Below are 18,432 nucleotides of genomic sequence, written 5' to 3'. Positions count from 1 at the left end.
CTTCTGTTATTTGAAGGTAGCGAAAATAATGCCACTAAATTTTATCATCTCAAGTTTATAAAGCCCCCCCAAAAGAGAATGAAGGACAAGGGGCAGCTAGGTGGCGCAGTGGTTAGAGCACCGGCCCTGGAGTCAGGAGGACCTGAGTTCAAATCCAGCCTCAGACACTTAATAATGACCTAGCTGTGTCACTTAACCCCATTGCTGTAAATTTTAAAAAAATTTAACAAAAGAATGAAGGGCAAACATTTCCTATTTTTTCCATAAAAACTTGTTTGCGATCTGCTTAGGGCGCCCCAGGCCAGGAGAAAGCTGCGTTCAAATGCAACCTCCCTGTCTGCCTCAAACTCCTCCTGGAGAAAACCCCAGAAAACCCCAAATGGGACCAGGAGGAAGGGGCTCCACTGAGGGAGGGCTCCAACAGCTCCCTGCCCGGGCTGCTGAGGGGCAGAGGGGAGCCTGTTTGCAGAATTGGTATACAGTAGCTGCTTAATAAATGCATGCTGTCTCAAGGTCTGGGGGCTGCCCGAAGCCCCCCAAGGATCCCCAGGGCCCCTCCCCCACCCTGGCCCGGCCCCGCCCCTTCCCGCAGGCCCCGCCCCAAGGTGCTGCCCCTCCCCCACCGCGGCCCCGCCCCCCGCCAGACTGGCTCTGCACACCTGGGTCGGGGGTCTCCGAACTGCTGGAGTCCTGGAGCCCGGGCTGAGGGGGTCTCCCGGAGGGGAGCCCTTGGTCTTCTCCCCTCCCCTCCCCCTGTGGCCCGGGGCCATGGCCGCCCAGGGCTCCTACTCCTTCTTCCAGTCCCAGCGGGGCCGCCTGGCCCCCAGTAACCCCGAGGTGAGTGTACTGGGGGGCCCCGGGGCAGGTACCCCCCTCCTCGCCCCCCCCCCGGGCAGCCCCCACGAGCTCCTTGGGCCGGGGGCCCCAGGGGAGGGGCTAGGGTCGGGGATCTTTGCCCCACCTTCATCTTTGGGGTTCCCTAGCAACAACCGAACCCCTGGGGGTGGGGGGGAACATGGAAAGGAATCTGGCTCAGTCTTGGCCTTTGGGAGGGTCCTGGGGTCTTTGGGGGGGGCTGGGGCCATTAATGGGGGCCATCCCTACCAGGCCCTCCTCTGGACCCCCAGGTAGACCATAGGTGCTTAATTTATGCTCACCCCTGTAAGGCCTTCACCCCACTCTGTTCCCTTCAGTCAGGCTAGAGATGCCAGCCCCCCCAGAATCTCCCCCTTCAGCCCCTGCTCCCCTCCCCCCACTCTCTTCTCTTTTTTCCATTTTTGGACACCATCGAGGTTAGCGACTAAGCTCAGATTTGAACTCCTGTCTTGGGGGGCGGACTCTCTGCACCAGCTGCCCCCTCCCCTCCAAGCTGCTGCTGTCTCCCTTCCTCTTCCCCGGGAAAGGGATCCAAGGAGGTCCTAGCACCCAGTCAATGGCCCCAGGGGCCCTGGGAAGACACCCCCCCCCCCAGCCCACAGACCATAGGACCCTGCTTGTCTTTGGGGCTCTGGAAGAGTGTGGGAATGGGGAGGGCAGCCCGCCCCCCAGTCCAGCTACTGGAGCCCCCACCAGTGGAGCCAGGCCTGGAGGCTCCTTCTGGAATACCTTGGAGCAGGGTGGAGCAGAAATGGTGCCCCCCAACTTTGCCCCGGGGGAGTAGAGGGGGTCCCTAGGCTTGAAATGCCCTGCCTCCCAGCCTCCTTGAGGGGGGCTGCCTCTCATACTGACTAGGCCTGGGCCTTGTGACTCAGCCCCTGCCCCAGGCTCCTGGGGGAGGCTGTTTTTTGCCTTTCATTCTCCCCAGGATCACAGTGTCAGACTTACAGTAGGTACTTAATAATTGCCTCCACACCAGTAAGTGCCTGCCAAAGGATTCCCTGGGAGGGCCTTGCTGGCCCGGGTATAGCCACCCCCCCTTGGCTTCCTTCTTTCTTTTTTTTAGGTTTTTTTGCCAGGCAAATGGGGTTAAGTGACTTGCCCAAGGCCACACAGCTAGGCAATTTTAAGTGTCTGAGACTGGATTTGAACCCAGGTACTCCTGACTCCAGGGCCGGTGCTTTATCCACTATGTCTCCTAGCCATCCCTTTTTTGTTGTTTTTTTTGTTTTTAGCTTGCTTCTTTCTTAGAAAGGGGGTGGGGCAGAGAGACACCGGGAGGGGGGCGACTTCACCTGAGAGCAGAAAGCTGCCTTCAGGGCCAAGGGTGGAGGGACCCCAAGGATGTGGGCTAGAGATCCTTAGCCCAGTCTGGCCAATCCAAGCTTCCCCTGGTGGGGGTGCTCACATTCTCTCCGCCCCCTCACTTACCTGTTTCCTTTCCACCCCCCTCCTGGTCTATGGGTTTGGCCTGCCCTGAAGGCCTTCTGTTGGCTCCTGGGGATCTGACCCTATGAAGGCCCTTGGACCTCATCTCCCCCCTGCCCCCCCAAGAAGAGCCCCAGGACTCAGGGCAGGGAATCTTCGGTTTACTGCGATCCAAATAGGGGGTCGCCCCCCACCCCCAGACAGCAGAGCTGGGAGAAAGTGGGCAAGTGGCATGGATGGGGTGGGGAATGGCCTTCCTCTCCCAAATGATTCTGCAGCTTCCTCTGAGGGCAGAAGGGAAGCCAAGGCAAGCATAGACCTCTATTCTGTGAAGGTCTTATGACGTGTCCACACACAGAGGGGTGTGTGTGTCAGTACCTGGAATGATATCTTCGAGATTTTGCGGTCTGTGTGTATAGATATGTCCTGAGGGTTTACAAGAGGGTGAAGACAGGGATCCAGGAAGAAGGGGATGAACTCTGCGGTCTTCACAGTGGAGTGCTTCGAACATGGAGGAAGGGGTGGGCAGGGGGGCATTCCTCAGTCCTCTTCTCTGAATCAGACCCACCAACACACGCCCCATGCAGAGTTTGGTCCAGAAACACATCAAAGGCAGCAGAGAAATAAGCAGGGACAGGGAGGGAGGAAGATGATGTCAGCCAGGTACTCCCGGCCTGGAAAGCCAGGTGTTCACTTTGTCCCTGTAAGTACCCACTTGGGCAGCCAGGTGGGGAGACGTGGGGTGTCACTGTGGTTCAATCTGGCTAACTGACTGTGGCCGGGGAAAGTCACTTCACCCTGTTTGCCTCAGTTTCCCCATCTGCAAAATGGATTGGAGAAGGAAATGGCCAACCACTCCAGTATTTTGTTTTGAGTAGCATCTTTATTTTTTCCCTCCAGCCTCCCTTCAGAGGCCAGCAGTCAGGTTAGCATTGTACATGCAGATCTCTCATAAACATGTTTACAGATTAGTTATTTTCTGTAGGAGGAATTAGGATTGAGGGAAAGAGATACAGAAGAGACAGTTTTTATAAAGTGTTGATCAGGTTCAGAAAGGTGGGTTTTGTTTTGTTTTTCTTCCTCTGGATAGGAGAGCATTGTCCATTGTCCACAGCTGGTCTCCCAGCTCTCTGAACTGCTAAGAGCCCCGCTACCCTCAAGGTTGTTCATCTCACAATGTTGTTGATGTGGACACTGTTCTCCTGGTTCTGCTCCCTTCGCTCAGCATCAGATCCCATAACTCTAGTTTCTAGAGTCCAACCATTTATGGTTTCTTATAGAACAAAAATATTCCACAGTGTTCATGTACATAACTTCTTTGGCCATTCCCCAATGGATGGGCATCCCCTCAATTTCCAATTCTTTGCCACTACCAAATGAGCTGCTATGAATATTTTAGAACATAAAGGATTTTTCCCATTTTTTTTTTATGATTTCTTTTGGATAAAGGCCTAGCCTAGAGTGGGAATTGTTGGGGTAAGTTTTATTGCTCTCTGAGCATGGTTCCATATTGCTCTCCAAAAAGGTTGGATCGGTTCACAACTCCACCAGCAATGCATCAATGTCCCAATCCTCCCATAGCCTCTCCAACCCTGATCATCTTCCCTTTTTTTCTCATCTTAGCCAATCTGATGGGTATGAGGTGCGATACCTCATTGTTTTCGTTTCCATTTCTCTGATCTTTAATGATTTGGAGCATTTTTTCATGTGATTATATATAGCTTTAATTTCTTCATTTGAAAACTGTCTATTTGACAGTTTATCCAATGGAGAATGACTTGTAACCATGTAAATTTGATGCAATTCTCTATATATTTTTAGAAATGAGACCTTTATCAGTTTCCCAGCTTTCTGCTTTCTTTCTAATTTTGAAGTTTGATTTTATTAGAGCAAAAGCTTTTTAATGTAGTCCATTCATTTTGCAGTTTATAGTGTGCTCTAATTCTTGCTTGGTCATAAATTTATTCCTTTTCTATAGATCAGATAGAGTATTTTTGGTCTATTAATTTATCTATGTCTAAATCCTGTACCCATTTTGACCTATTTTGGTATAGGGTGTGAGATGTGGATCTGTGCCTAGCTTTTGCCATGCTATTTTTCAATTTTCCCAACAATTTTTTGTCATTATAGTGAGTTCTTATCCCAGAAACTGATGTTTTGGGGTTTGTCAAATAATAGTAGTCATTTGTAGTCATTTACTGCAGTCCTAATCCACTGAACCAGTTATTTAGTAGTTTGATTGGTATGGCAACTGAATAAGTAATTTGGGTAGAATTGTCATTTTTTATTATATTAGCTCAAACTAGCCATGAGCAGTTAACATTTTTCTAATTATTTAGATCTGACTTTACAGGGACACAGACTCAGAGGCCTAGAACTTTACAAAGGGCGGCAGTTACAGAGATGCAGACTGGAGTCTGCCCAGTTTATGATCAGGTGCTAAGCACCCTGGGATTGAAGTGAGTCCAAGGATAATGAGGCACTCCAGCTAAAGTGAACCCCCCTTGTCTTCAGGGCCTTTTGTCTTAGAGTGATGGAGAGATAAGATCCAATTACACTCTTATCCTTTGGGTTCATCCTCTTCAATTATATTCTACCCTCTAGAAGTGTTAAATCTTCCCTTTTGGGGTTGTATACAATTGGATGGTTTTGTTTTTCCTTCACCTTTTTAGGCAGCTCTTGAGTCGTATTTGGCCATTGAATTCTCTGTTCACTTCTGCTCTTTGTATCAGGAAATTCTGGGAGTCCTCTATTTCATTGAACATTCATCTTTTTCCCTGACAGTATAGGCTGAATTTGGCAGACTAGTACATCCTGGGTTGTCATCTCAGGTCCTTTACTATCTACCATCTTGGCTCCACCCTGGAAAGTCCACTCCAGTATTTTTTGCCAAGAAAACCTCAAGTGGGGTCATGAAGAACCAGGCATGACTGAACATACGCAATACATCCTCCTGTCTGTCCACCCAGTGGCCTGGCGGTGGGATAGCAATCATCCAGGCTTCCTGAATGCATTTTAAAAGGGTGCTTCTTAAGCTCTTTGGAGCTTAAGAGTGTTCCCTCCCCTTTGGATGGGGGAGGGAATGAGTCTGGGACTGAGCAGACAGATGCAGTGCCCTGAAACAAAGACCTAGTGGTTTGTTCTAGGATCCTGAAGCCCAGGGGAGGAATGGCAAGGGTAGGCTGTATAGGGGCCAGGGAGCCCCTAATATTGGGCTATCTGCTCCATTCTGTTGAGGTAAGCCCATGGTGGGTGGGTGGGTGGGTGCGTGTTGTAAGGACTGTTATCCCCCAGAGAAATCCCTGGGGTGGGAGCATGGGAACTGATGGGGGCTGGGGGGGGGGGTGCTTCAGGAAAGGCTCTTTACTGCATAATAAGGGGCCTGTGAGCTGAGCTTTGACAGAAACAGGAAGGCTCAGAGCTGGAGAGGACCGGATCCTGGTCTGGAGGGCTGGGAAAGGCCTTGTGGTTGCCCCCAAGTCTCAAGAAATTGTGATTTCTTGTTGACTCTTGTCATGTAATATGCTTGAGAGGCCAGATCTGGTGGATGGACCCCTAGGGTAAGGGGGGGGCGGTGCTGAGAGGAGGAGCTTCCCCCTGGGGAACAGCTCAGGTGCTTCCCTCAAAATAGCCTCTGGACTGGGGGAGAATGAGGAGGAAGAGGAAATCCTTTCATTTTCTATTAATGAATATCTTCTTCAACCCTGTGAAGCCTTCATTCTCCCCCTCCCCAGAAACCTCAGGGCCTCTCTGGATCCATTGGTCATTTAAATCACTAACTGCTCTTTGGGATTGTGTCTGCCCCTCCCCCCTCAGTAGGTCTGGGTATGGGGGAGCACAGATGAGCACATTCTCCTGAGAGCCAGACTTTCCTGAAGGTCACTTTGAACCCAGCTCCAGGTCATCTGACAGCTTTCTGAAGCCTCTCCTTACTGATGGGTCCCCTAAAGTGTCTGGGCACCAGCCTGTCCCTATGGTGGGGGGGGAACCTTCAAGGACAAGGCATCTGTGACCAGGCAGCTTCTGACCTCTTCAGGTTTGTGTGAGCTGCCCCTTGCCCCCTGAATGCCCTCTCCAGATCTGTTTGATGGTTTCCTGTGATGAATTTTCTCTTTCTTGAGCTTCCTTTGAATAATAAAACACCTACTGCCCTTCCCCTCCCAGTAATGAGTGAGGTTCCAGTGATAAAATAGCCTGTATAAAGCTTTGGGGCACCCCTGTACAGGTCAGGACACCTGGGTGCCACAGTGGATAGAGCAGGCCCTGGAGTCAGGAGGAACCAAGTTCAAATCTGGCCCCAGACACTTAATAATGATCTAGCTGTGTGACCTTGGGCAAGCCACTTGCCTGGCAGAAGGAAAAAATGGGCAGGTGCTGGCTGACCTTGGAGACCCTTGCCCACACTTTGGCTTCCTCCACATCTCAGCAACCAGGGCTGCCACTTCTAGTCCCATTCCCCCCCTCCCCCCTGCCAAGACTGTGCTAGGTCTGCCCACCTTTTTTTTTTTTAGGTTTTTGCAAGGCAAATGGGGTTAAAGTGGCTTGCCCAAAGCCACACAGCTGGGTAATTAAGTGTCTCAGGTCCTCCTGACTCCAGGACCCGTGCTCTATCCACTTCACCACCTAGCCTCTCTGCCGGCCCACACATATATCAAGCACCTACTGTGTCTGTTGGGATTAAGGGTGCCACCTCTCTCCCACTTAAGCCGGATGTGAATCTCTATAAATCTAAGATTTACAACTTCTGATTCCGATCTCCCAATCTGTGGCCATATCTGGTGGTTTCTAGCCTCCTATCCCTACTCTCCCCTTCTCTGATCTGCCAGGTCTGTTGTAAGGACTCCCTTGGGGGGAGGGCTTGTCTACCTGCCTCGGTCTCCCCCCGCTCCAGTTCATGCTACAACCAAGAAAACATCTTCCCCAAAGGCCAGGATCACCCTCTAAATCCTCCCAGCTCCCTTGGACTTCCTGGACCCCAGGCCAAATGCTGAGTTCCTAGTGAAAGCCCTTCTGAGCTCCAGCCCTGACTTCCATCCCGGCCTCTTCCCTAATGGGGGTCTCTCCTAACTGCTCCCCATCCTTGTGGTGCTTTCTCTCCACGAATCTTCAAGACCCCGCTTGTTCAGGGAGCTTCCCCGGGGGGCCACCCCTGGGAGACCTTAGTGACTCCATCCTGGGTCTCGCCCCACTCCCCAGGGCGGGGGCTTTGGTTCTGCCTTTGTCTCCTCTGCCAGTTCACTGCACAGCAGTGGGTCGTGGGCATGTTCAGACTAAGAATTTATTAGACACACGCGTGGATGGCTGCCTTTTTCAGGTATACCTCTCCCCCTACCAATGGATACAGAGAAAGATGACCCTTAGTGTTTGTTGGGACCACAGGCAAGTCCCTTCCCTGCTGAGCCTCAGTTTCCCCTCTTGTTGGCTTCCTCTTGGGGCTATGGCAGATGTTTTGGAGAATCCTTGTATTGGGGTGTCTGATCAGTGAGAACAAAAAGGTGTTTTGTAAATGTATGTAATTTATCATGAAAGATGCTGGGGAAGGAGGGTTGGTTGAGAACTGAGGGTGGGGGCGGGGGCAGGGCCAAGCCCCTGGACTCTACCAAGTTTCCTTCTCTGTCTCACCAGAAGAGAATCACGTGTCTGCCCCCAATCCCAGCTGGGAAGAACAGGGAGCAGGTGAGCTGGACTTTGGGAATCGCTGAGAGAGCCCAGCAGGGTCTGGATTCCCTGGGACTAGCCAGAGAGGACACCCTGGAGGCCAGAGGATCTCAGCAGTCACTGAGAAGACAGCTCCTTGGGAGGGGGAGCTACTTCCTAACAGGTGAGGACCTCTTAGTTGAGTGGCCCAAGGCCTTTTTTTATTTGCAAGGCTATGGGGTTAAGTGACTTTCCCAAGGTCACACAGCTGAGTAATTATGAAGTGTCTGAGGCCAGATTTGAACTCAGGGACTCCTGACTCCAGGGCCAGTGCTCTATCCACTGTGCCACCTAGTCACCCCCCAAGGCCTTTTTGCAGACCAGGTTACTGAAGCTTGACCATGGGGTGGCCCCCAAGACTGGACTAGCTCTCCTTTCCTTTGGACTCAGTTTCCCCTTTAAGCCTGGCCTGGGGGTCCCTAGACCAGACTGGACAGAGAGAGAGAGAGATGGTTCTGCGTAAGTAATTCAATACCAGGTGCTCTTTTTTTTTAGGGGGGGGACAAGCCGGCACTGTGCTCCTGGATCCAGAACGGCTCCAGAGGCAGGGCCCAGAGAAAGAGGGAAGAATTTCAGACACGAGGCAGTACCTGAGCAGAGGAGAAACCAGCAGGAGTTTTGTGAGGAGAGACATCGAGGGAGCTTGGCTTGCATGGAGGGGACCCCAAAAGCTAGACAGGAGAGGTAGGGCCGCAGGCTGTCAGCCAGCCTCCTCCTTCCACTGCTCGTATGTCCTTGTAATCCCTTCTCTCTTTCTCCTCACCATCTCCCTAATGAGTCTTGCCTATCACCCCCTGAAGGACCCCCACCCCTCCCCCAGACCCCACATTTCCTTCTTCTAGCCATCTCCTCCCTATGTCAGCCAAACTTATAGAAAAATCGACCTTCTGGACCCCAGGCCCCTTCACTTCCTCTTCTCCCTGGTCCCCCCCCCCCACTTCATTATTCACCTGTCTGGCTTTATGTCCCCAGAGAAGGAAACCCTCATTGATAATTGCTTTTTAACTGACTAAAACTGCTCTTTCCAAAGCCCCCCCCCCCAAGATCGCTTCATGTCCAGCCAATCTCCTGGCCCATTCTTTCAAAGTCCAGCTGAAGGAGTCCTGCCTTGGGCTCCCTCTCTGGATTGGGTCCTTGCAATCTCGTTGCCTTATGTGGTTTTTTAGGAATTCAAATTTTAAGAACTTTAATTATTCTGTTCATTTTTTCTAGTAGCCCCCCCCCCCCAGTTACTAGTATTTTATTTTTATCTAATTTATGTAAAGATAGCTTTTATAAGGTTTGGAGTTCCAGCTTGTTTTCCCTCCTCCCCTCCTCTCTCCCTTCCCAAGAGTGCAGATGGGTGATCTGATATGGTGGGAGAACTACGATCCTGTGAGACATTTCCTTCTTAGTCATGTTTTGGAAGAGGAACCAGAACAAAAGGGCGGGGGGACCATGAGGAAAAAAGTAAAAGGCATTTTTAAAAGGGGAGAATCATCTGCTTGACTCTGCATTTAGAGCCATAGATCCATCTCTGGATTCCCCATCACAAGTCTTTTAGAAATGTCTTGGTTCACAGATTGCTGAGAAGGGCTAACTCACTCGGAATGGAAAAGCCTCACTTATTTTTTGAATTACATTCATTTATTGTTTAATGAATTTTAATTTTCTAGCTAAGATCTATTTTCTCCCACCTCCCATTGAGAAAGCAAGAAAGAGGGGCCACTAGGTGGCACAGTGGGTAGAGCGTTGGCCCTGGAGTCAGGAGTCCCTGAGTTCAAATCTGGCCTCAGACACTTCATAATGACCTAGCTGTGTGGCCTTGGGCAAGTCACTTAACCCCACTGCCTGGCAAAAATCAAAAAAAGAGAGAAAGTGAGAAAGATGAAACTCCTGGGTTTAATGATCTTTTCTCTGTTTTGCTTTTATATTTTGTTTTGGTTTTGCAAGGCAATGGGCTAAGTGACTTTTCCATGGTCACAGAGCTAGGTCATTATGAAGGGTCTGAGGCCAGATTTGAACTCAGGGCTAGTGCTCTGTCCTCTGTGCCCCCTAGCTGCCCTGAGGTCATCTCTAATCCCATGCCAGCCCCCTCTATCCCACAGAAGCCACAGAGATTGTCACAAAGTGGGGGTCTGACCCTATTCAGGAGCACTACCTTCCTGTTATTTGGGGGATTAACCCTGGGTCCTCATCTGCCCTCCCCAGCTGCTGCTGGCTGGCCCTGGTGGCCTCGTGACGCACCCCCCTCAAATCCCCTTGTTCTTGTCTTACCTAGGCCACCCCATTTTGTGGGCTGTCTGGCTGAGCCTCTCTCCCTTCCCTCCCACCTTGTGAGTGCCTGGTCTCCTTCAAGACTAGCTTCAAGGTGCCATCTTTTGCAGGGGCGTCACTTACCTATTAGCCAGGTCTCTTCCCCCGCCTCCAAACTGACCTATCAGCTTCTGAGGAAGCAGAAACCTTTGTGTGGTCCTGTGTCTGTTGTTGCTCCTGGCTCCACTAGGAGCCCCTTGAGGACGGTGGCTCCCCCCAGCTCCAGGACAGGGTTTTGGCCAAATGGGGGTGCTTGCCAACACCCAAAGACAGCAGCGAGGACAACAGGACTGAGAACAGAACCCGGGGGCCCCAGCCGGGTGCCATATTTACTGGTTAGGAGAGCTGAGAGGAAGGAGGCCGAGGTGGGGGCAGGAAGCCAGTCACGCCCCATTTCTTTTCCTACCACCCAAGGTGTCCTTTACTGCCAGAGCCAAAGCCTCAATCAGAGGTTCCTCTTCACTGAGGAGGAGAAAAAGAGGGTCTTTTGGGAGGCTCATGCGGCTGGAGACCAGCACCACGGCACCGGGATCACCTGCGCCAGACTTAGCAAGAAATACTTCTGGCTGGGGATGACCTTTGATGTCAAAAAATGGGTACGAGCAGTTAATGGGGTGAGACCTTACCCTGCTGCGGGCAGGCCGGCACAGGGTCTGCTTGGGGGGGGGGGGGATGATGGCGCAGCTCAGAGGCTGAGGCTGGGGCCTGGGCAGGGGGAGTCCAGCCTCGGAACCTCTGCCACATCCCTCGGCATATCTTGGGTGATCCAAGTGGAAGGTTGGCTAGTTTGATCCTGAATCATCATAGAGGCTCAGATTCTAGAACCATAGAAGACATTTGAGGCCTAGAGATGGGAGGTGTCTCAGGGATGCCCAGGTGATTTGGGGGACCAGGCCACCCAAGAAGGCTCCTCCCTCCTTCCTTGGGGACTTTGGTCCACCTGGCAGGGGAGTCAAAGCAAACCTAAGCCAGCGTATGGAGAGAGCTCAGCATCTGCCCAGGATGACCCTGATCAGGGGTGGGGGTGAGACTGGGGACAGGGAACTGCCAGAAAGCCCCTGACCTGGGACTTTCCTTGGGATCCAGACTTCCTGGGTACATGACCTGGGTGAGTGTGGGGCCTCAGTCTCCCCAACTATTGAAATGGAAAGAGCCTGTCTGTGCTAGAGATGATGACCAGTCCTTGGCCAGGAGGGGGTGGTCATTGGCTGGAGACGGCCAGCCCCCCCTTTCTTGTCCTGACTCAAGCCTTGTGCTCTCCTAACCTCCAGATCAAAAAATGTAAGGTATGCCAGGACAGAGGCATAAGGATGGCAGCCCAGTCTGCCCTGGTGAGTGCCCCCTCTGTGGGTTGGTAGAGCAAGACATCCCGAGGGTCTTCCTGAGGGCCCCAGACCCGGGACAGAAGATTGGGGCTCCCTGCCCTGGGGCCATCTGGAAGCTGGGGGCGTGGGGCTGGAAGGGGCTGGAGGTGGGTGGCCACCATCCCTCCCTAGCCCCACTGCAGTCGCTCACCGCTCTCCACTCTATTGAAGGAAGCCAGGTCGATGGGAGTCCCTCTGGAGGAAAGCAGGGCCAAGGCACCCCAGGTACTGTAGTGTGGCGGGAACAGGCCCTGCTCAGGGCGATTTCTCCTTCAACTGAGATCCTAGGCCTGGCTTTGTTCATTTTTAAATTTGATTTCACACATCCTGCCTTCTCCCTCTCCCCCCTTCTCACACCCCCCCAGGGTAGAAGTAAAGAGCAGGTACCACAAGGCTTAAATATTAATTAAATTAGCTTGATATGGGTGCCAAATTTCATAATTAAATTCATCTAATATCGATTAAAATGAATAATTAATTCATATCCTGAGTGGCGTGGCCAGCTCTGTGTGGCTGGGTGGGGGTGGGGGGTCCAGAGGTGGCCACTCCCCCCTCCCCTTCTTCCTCATTGGCAGACTTGTACAATTGTGTGTCCTCAGGACCCGGACCTCCTGCCTCCCATCTGCATGCCAGCCCTTCCTCGTGGAGATCTGTATGCTACGGCCTGCACTCTGCCCCGTTCTTCTCTCCCACCCCAGGATAAAGGGCTCTTCAGCTTCGTCAGCCTGCAGCTCTTGGGGCCCCTGGAGCAGACCCCCAGGGGAGCCCGCTTTGCTTTTGTGGCAGTGGACTACTTCACCAAATGCGTCCACACAGCACCCATGGCCACCTGCTCACCCGAGGAGACCAGCAGGCAGATCCTGGAGCTAGTGATGACCTTCGGCCTCCCCGAGGGAATCATCAGTGCTCAGCAGCCAGCCTTCATCCTCCAGGTAGAGGGCAGAAACCCTCCCTCACTGCACCCCATCCCCAACAAGAACACCAGTCGAGGCCCTCTTGGGCTGGCCTCGGCCATCAAGGCAGAGTCGAAGGTTCTGGACCCTCAGTAGGACAAAACCAGACCCTCAGGGACCAGGACCTCTGAGGCAGTGGCCAGCCTGCAAGGGCCTACACCATGTCCATGAAAAGTAGTGGCATGGGGAGCAGAAACCAGGGGGGTCAGAGAGGCCTCAGAGGCTGAGGAGAGGGGAGGATGCTGGGCTTGGAGGCAGGAGCCTGAAGGACAAGCGAGAACATGGGGGTGGGGAATGAGTCCTGTGAACTGCTCACAACAGCTAACAATTACTCAGCACCTACTGTTTGCCAGATTCCCATTCATGCTCAGGACAGTCCTGGGAGGGCGGTGCTCCAGTCCCATTTTACAGATGAGGAAGCTGAGGCAAGCACTAACTGTCTGGAGTTCAACAGCCAGTGTCTGGGCAGGACTGGAACTCTGGTCTTCTGACCCTGGGTCTGGCCCTCCATGCACAGTGCCCCCCCATCACATGGAAGGATCCAAGGGCTCCAGATGGTACCCAACAGGAGGGAGGCAGGGGAGTGCTGCAGTCAGTGCAGTCTGCCCGAGGAGGGTGACCACAGGACAGCCAAGAGGAGGCTTTGTAGGATAGATGCTTCTTAGGTGGTCAGGGCAGGCCCCTCAGAAAGGGCAACCTGAGCATGTGCCAAGAAAGACAGGGATGGCATCCCTGACCAAGGGAAGGAGGGGGGCAGAGTTGGAAAGGGGACTTGGCTCCTCCCTGCCACCCACCCCCTTATTTAACAAAGGAGGAAACTGAGGCAGAGTAAAAAGAGAGCAAGGCCCAAGTCCTGCCTCTGGCAGCCATGTGTGTGGCCCTACACAGCCCAGGCCTCTGTTCAGTGAGGGCTTGGTTTGGATGGGCCCCGAGTGAGGGTCCTCCCAGTCGAGGCCATCGAGCTCTGGTTCAAACACAGTTCCACTAACTCTAGAACCCTCAACAGTTTTCTTTTTGAAAACTGAGACCAGCTGTTTCTACCTGAACAATTGTCCACCAGACCTACCTCCTCTCACCCCATCAGCTTTTCTCTGCCTAGAAGGCCGAAGTCTGTTGAGGAGGGGTCCAGGGCCTGGTGGCCATAGTCCCTCTCATCCGACCTGAGAGGGACACATCCGTAACCCACACTGACCGGGGGGCGGCTACCCTGTGCTCGCCATTGTGCTCTCCGGGCAGAATTGCCCCAGCTCCTTTCTGATTCTTGCCTAATTCAAGTCTACTGCGGATTCTCTGGAGTGTTTTTATTCTGTGAAATAACATGTTGGGCTGGCCCAGGGGATGCACCACTCCAGAGTTTCTAGTTCCATTTTTTTCTTTTTGTCATCTCGACCACTCTGGGACCTTAAAATGCTTCATTCTTGGGGTTCTCGAATTATTAGTACCCTAGAGTGGGGGGGGGTTGTTTTTGAATGTACCTTTTGAGCTTACTTTTTTTTTCTTTCAAAAACTTCACTCCAGGGGTGGCTAGGTGGCACATTGGATAGAGCACCAGCCCTGGAGTCAGGAGGACCTGAGTTCCAATCTGGCCTCAGACACTTATTACCTAGCTGTGTGGCCTTGGGCGAGTCACTTAACCCCATTGCCTTGCAAAAACCTAAAAAAAAACAAAACACTTCAGCGTTGACAACCAAGAAATAAAAAAGATAAAGTAACTGCCTGCCCTTGTGGGGTCCCCAAACTCCCAGGGACTGAAAGAAGAGAGGGATCACTCATATACCACCCACCCACCACACCCCCATCCCCTCCTCCCTTTCATGGCCACTGCCTCTCAGGGGCTGAAGCTTATGTCTCCAGGTCCAGTGTCTCCAAAACTCCCATTCCCCTCACTTCTGATGAGTTTATCTATTTGGTCTTCTCTTTGCAGCTCAATAAAATTCTGAAAATGGCTTTGAAATTACAGTGTAACCTGGTGGTTCAATACAATCCTCAAACAGACTGGTTCCTAAGAAACACCCAGTCCTATGTGAGGAGGTGAGCTGGGGCTGGGGTGCGGGAGGGCTGGGAAGGGGAGCAGTGATCTCCATGCAGGGCTGAGCACCATCGCTCCATCACCTCCATGGATCCAGGAGGGTCCCAGGAGAGCAGCTCTATCCATCCATCCATCCATCCATCCCTATATCCTTCCTTTCAGGCTTCTTTCCCTGGTGCTGACCACCAACCCGACTGACTGGGACCAGCACTTACATAAAATTTTTTTCCTCCAGAACACACACTGGGCCTGCGTAAGTGCCTTGGCTGCCCCCCTATTGGATGGTTTGGGGTGGCCCCTGTAGGTGGGAAACTTCTGTGTACTAACAGCAGCTCAACTGGTCAGTGAGTGATCATGTGAAGGAGGAGAGGCTCCTGGGGAGGGTATAGTGAGCTCTTGGGGTCCCTTCACCAATGTCCCAGGGCCACCCTAGCTCTGTTCTGGGACCTGTTGCATCCACCCCTGATCTCCCAGGATCCCAGGTCATTTGTCACAGCCTTCCCAGATGCTTGCAATGTGACCCTGGAGAAGGGAATGGCAAACCAGCCTGGTATCTTTGCCAAGAAAACCCCAAATGGGGTCACTGAAAAACTATTGAGCAACATCTAGAGAAAAGTAGTCTGGAGGGAGGGTGACCAGTTGTGGAACTGCAGACACAGCCAAACCACTAGCAGAACTAGGCTGGTTTAGATGCCACCAGTGATGATGCAGGTCCCAAAGCTGCTCCTAGAGGAATCCTTCCTGACCCCCTCAATCCCTGCCTTCTGTAGGATGAGGAGGAATACATGAGTCACCTGGACATTGAGTTGCAAGAGGCCTCCTCTGCAAAACCCGGTGAAAAGCAGCCCTTGACCCTCGCTTCCCCAGAGACCCTGGAGACCCCAGTCAGCAAGGACTCCCTGGGAAAAGCCCACAACAAGGACATATGTTTGTACTGTAACCAGCTTCCCGATGAGGGGGACAGTGATGTGTTTGCTGTGGTGAGTAAGTGCTGCAGGGTGCAACCTTGGTCCTGGGGTTGTCTCCAGGCCCCCAAATAGTCAGACACACCAAGGCAGATGTTGGCACTGGTCCTGGGCCTGGGGAGGAGGGTTCCTGGGATGGCAGGGGGCAGAGAGCCTGCCTTAGTCTCCCTGCCCATGCCGCTATCCACAGCCCATGTGTGTTTGTGCCCTCCAGTTGCAGTGTAAGAGATGCCAGGCGTGGGCCCATGACTTGTGTGTGAAGAGGCAGCATGGGCATAACTACCAGAAGATCAGCTTCTGGTGCAGAGCCTGCCTCTGGGGAGATGGGGCAGTGGGGCCAGGCCCGGGCCCCTTCCCCAGAGCTCCAGAAGCCATGGAACCCTAAGAGGACCCCGAAGCCAGCAAGGTGGACTAGAGACACCAGCAGGCAGTGCCTCTTCCTACCCTCCACGTGGTGATGGGTTCCGGCCAGGGACAAACAGGTGTGCAGCCAGGAGAGGAGCAGGTACAACTGAGCTGGGATCAGCAAAGTCACCTGAACTTCCAAAGACTGGTCAGTAGATTCATTAGCAATTTTTTTAGGAATTTTGGGATTCCTGTACCCCTTCTTCTCTCCCCCCACCTCTATGTTGTCCAAAGTCCTAGACCTGCTGAGGAAGCGGGGATGGTCATCTCTGAGCTTCCTGCCTACCATGGAACGGTCACTCTGCCCACTCACCTGGGATGCAGAGGCAGATGGCAAGTCAGCCCCTGGCCCATCACCCCTCTATAAAAATATACAGGATGTTATTTAATTAAAGGGTAATATATTTGAGGACCAGTTGGGAAGTTTTGCTGTGACAAAATTTAATATAAAAATAATTTTAAAGCTTTTTGATTTATCTGTAAGCCCCCCCAAAAAAAAAATTAAATTCTTTTTTAAGACACGTAAATTGTAAGTGGTGTATAGTTCCTGAGTTTCTGTGTCATATCTTTGTAGCTAAGTTTGGAATTTTAAATGAATATTTAAACTATTAAAATAGGAAACATTTAAAAATATAGATATTTCTATCTTGGTGGAGACATATTGTACCTGCAAACCCTCCTTAGCTTCAGTCCCAACTCTTCTTCCTTCCCTCCATTTCTTTAACATTATTTTTAAATTTTTTTTTAATTTTATAATTCTCCCCCCAGCCCCAGGTCAGATGGTCTTTACATTATTTTCATGCTTTGCATTGATCTAAACTGAATGTGTTGAGAGAGAAATCAGATCCTTAAGGAAAAAATAAAATATAAGAGAGCAAAATTACATAATATCGCTTTTTTTTAATTAAAGGTAACAGTCTTTGGTCTTTGTTCAAACTCCACAGTTCTTTCCCTGGATACAGAAGGGATTCTCCGTGGCAGACGGCTCAAAATGGTCCTGATGGTGGCACTGATGCCACAATGTTGCAAGGCCATTAAGGTTGATACAATGTTGCCCCGGTTCTGCTCCTCTCTCTCAGCATCAGTTCATGCAGATCCTCCAGGCTTCCCTCAATTCCCGTCCTTCCTGGTTTCTAATAGAACATAGTGTTCCATGGCATACATAGACCACAGTTTGCTAAGCCATTCCCCAGTTGAAGGACTTGATTTCCAATTCTTTGTCACCACAAACAGGGCTGCTGGGAATATTTTTGTACAAGTGATGTTTTTACCCTTTTTCATCATCTCTTCAGGCTATACACCCAGTAGTGGTATTGCTGGGTCAAAGGTGATGCACATCTTTGTTGCCCTTTGGGCGTAGTTCCAAATTGCTCTTCAGAAAGGTTGGATGAGTTCACAGCTCCACTAACAATGCATTAGTGTCCCAGATTTCCCACAACCCTTCCAACATTGATCATTGTCATTTCTGGACATATTGGCCCATCTGAGAGGTGTGAGGTGGTCTATTAATAAGAATAATAGGCTGCAGTCTTCTCTGACCATGGTCCAGCCAAGGCTGCTTGGCTGTTCTTTAATCTCTGACTCTCTCTCTCTCTCTCACTAGCCCTTCCTATGTGTAATAACCTTTTAAATAAATTTTTGACCCATGCTTTACTGAGTCTGAATAAGGATTCCTCATAGGCAGAACCGAATCTAAGTAGCCCAGACTGGGAGATTGGATCCAGCTCCATAGCTTCTCCTCCAGGTGACACCACATATTTTTATGAACCACTGGAAGACTTGAAGTACCTGTTTAGGAAGACATCCTGAGGAAACTTGGAGATAAGTGTCTGTGGATACTTTGCATTCCATATAACTGGGCATATTCTTATTCTTATCCTTACTGTCATTAAACCAAACACATTTTATTACTATTATCTTTTGTCTTTTCATTCCTATTTCTCCTGGCTTAAGGTTAAGTCAAATTCTTCATAACTGGAACTCCATACCAAGGAAATACTGCAAGAGACATCTTGGATGCACCATGAGCTCCCCTTTCTCTAGATTTTCTTGGGGCTCCCGGTTCCTCTCCTTTCTGAGTCCCTTGATTGTTCTACTTATAATAATTGTTCTTCTGCTTCTTTTATGGCCCTTTCATACTTTTGGCCCTTTCGTACTTATTGTCTTCTCTAGGATTCAAGCAACAGGTTTACAACTAATGACCTCAACCAAACATCAGTCTCTGTCTGATCCTGATTGTCTACATCCCTTGGATGCCACTTCAATCAAGTTTCATCTGTAGAATATTCCTTCTCCAATTGGGCCCCTAATAGGCTAGGCTAGGTTAGGTTAGGTAGGGAGACTGCTACACCCCTCCTCAGCTTTGAAGAAGTTACAGAAGACAGACCTTCATCCCAATTCCCCAGAAGAATCTGGGTCCT

General features: G+C 51.2%; 1 protein-coding gene across 1 annotated transcript; it reads left to right on the top strand.

The window, feature by feature from the left end:
- Window positions 1-636: 636 nt before the first annotated feature.
- On the top strand, window positions 637-16,878 carry LOC141518634 (uncharacterized). Its single transcript, XM_074230824.1, has 11 exons — window positions 637-837; window positions 7,930-8,125; window positions 8,497-8,685; window positions 10,711-10,892; window positions 11,568-11,627; window positions 11,832-11,885; window positions 12,260-12,592; window positions 14,538-14,644; window positions 14,805-14,895; window positions 15,413-15,622; window positions 15,822-16,878. The coding sequence occupies exons 1-11, from the start codon at window positions 769-771 to the stop codon at window positions 15,990-15,992; spliced, it is 1,662 nt and encodes a 553-aa protein (XP_074086925.1). The 5' UTR covers window positions 637-768; the 3' UTR covers window positions 15,993-16,878.
- The last annotated feature ends 1,554 nt before the right edge of the window (window positions 16,879-18,432 follow it).

The sequence above is a fragment of the Macrotis lagotis genome, chromosome 3 (assembly GCF_037893015.1).
Source record: "Macrotis lagotis isolate mMagLag1 chromosome 3, bilby.v1.9.chrom.fasta, whole genome shotgun sequence".
NCBI classification, from domain to species: Eukaryota; Metazoa; Chordata; class Mammalia; order Peramelemorphia; family Peramelidae; genus Macrotis; species Macrotis lagotis.
This window is presented reverse-complemented; position numbering and strand designations above follow the sequence as displayed.

Excerpts from the sequence above, each read along its gene's own strand:
- LOC141518634 (XM_074230824.1), top strand. The coding sequence starts at position 769 with ATGGCCGCCCAGGGCTCCTACTCCTTCTTCCAGTCCCAGCGGGGCCGC. Across the intron at positions 8,126-8,496 it reads GGGGAGCTACTTCCTAACAG|GGGGGGGACAAGCCGGCACT; the intron begins GTGAGGACCTCT and ends CTTTTTTTTTAG. Across the intron at positions 14,896-15,412 it reads AGAACACACACTGGGCCTGC|GATGAGGAGGAATACATGAG; the intron begins GTAAGTGCCTTG and ends TGCCTTCTGTAG.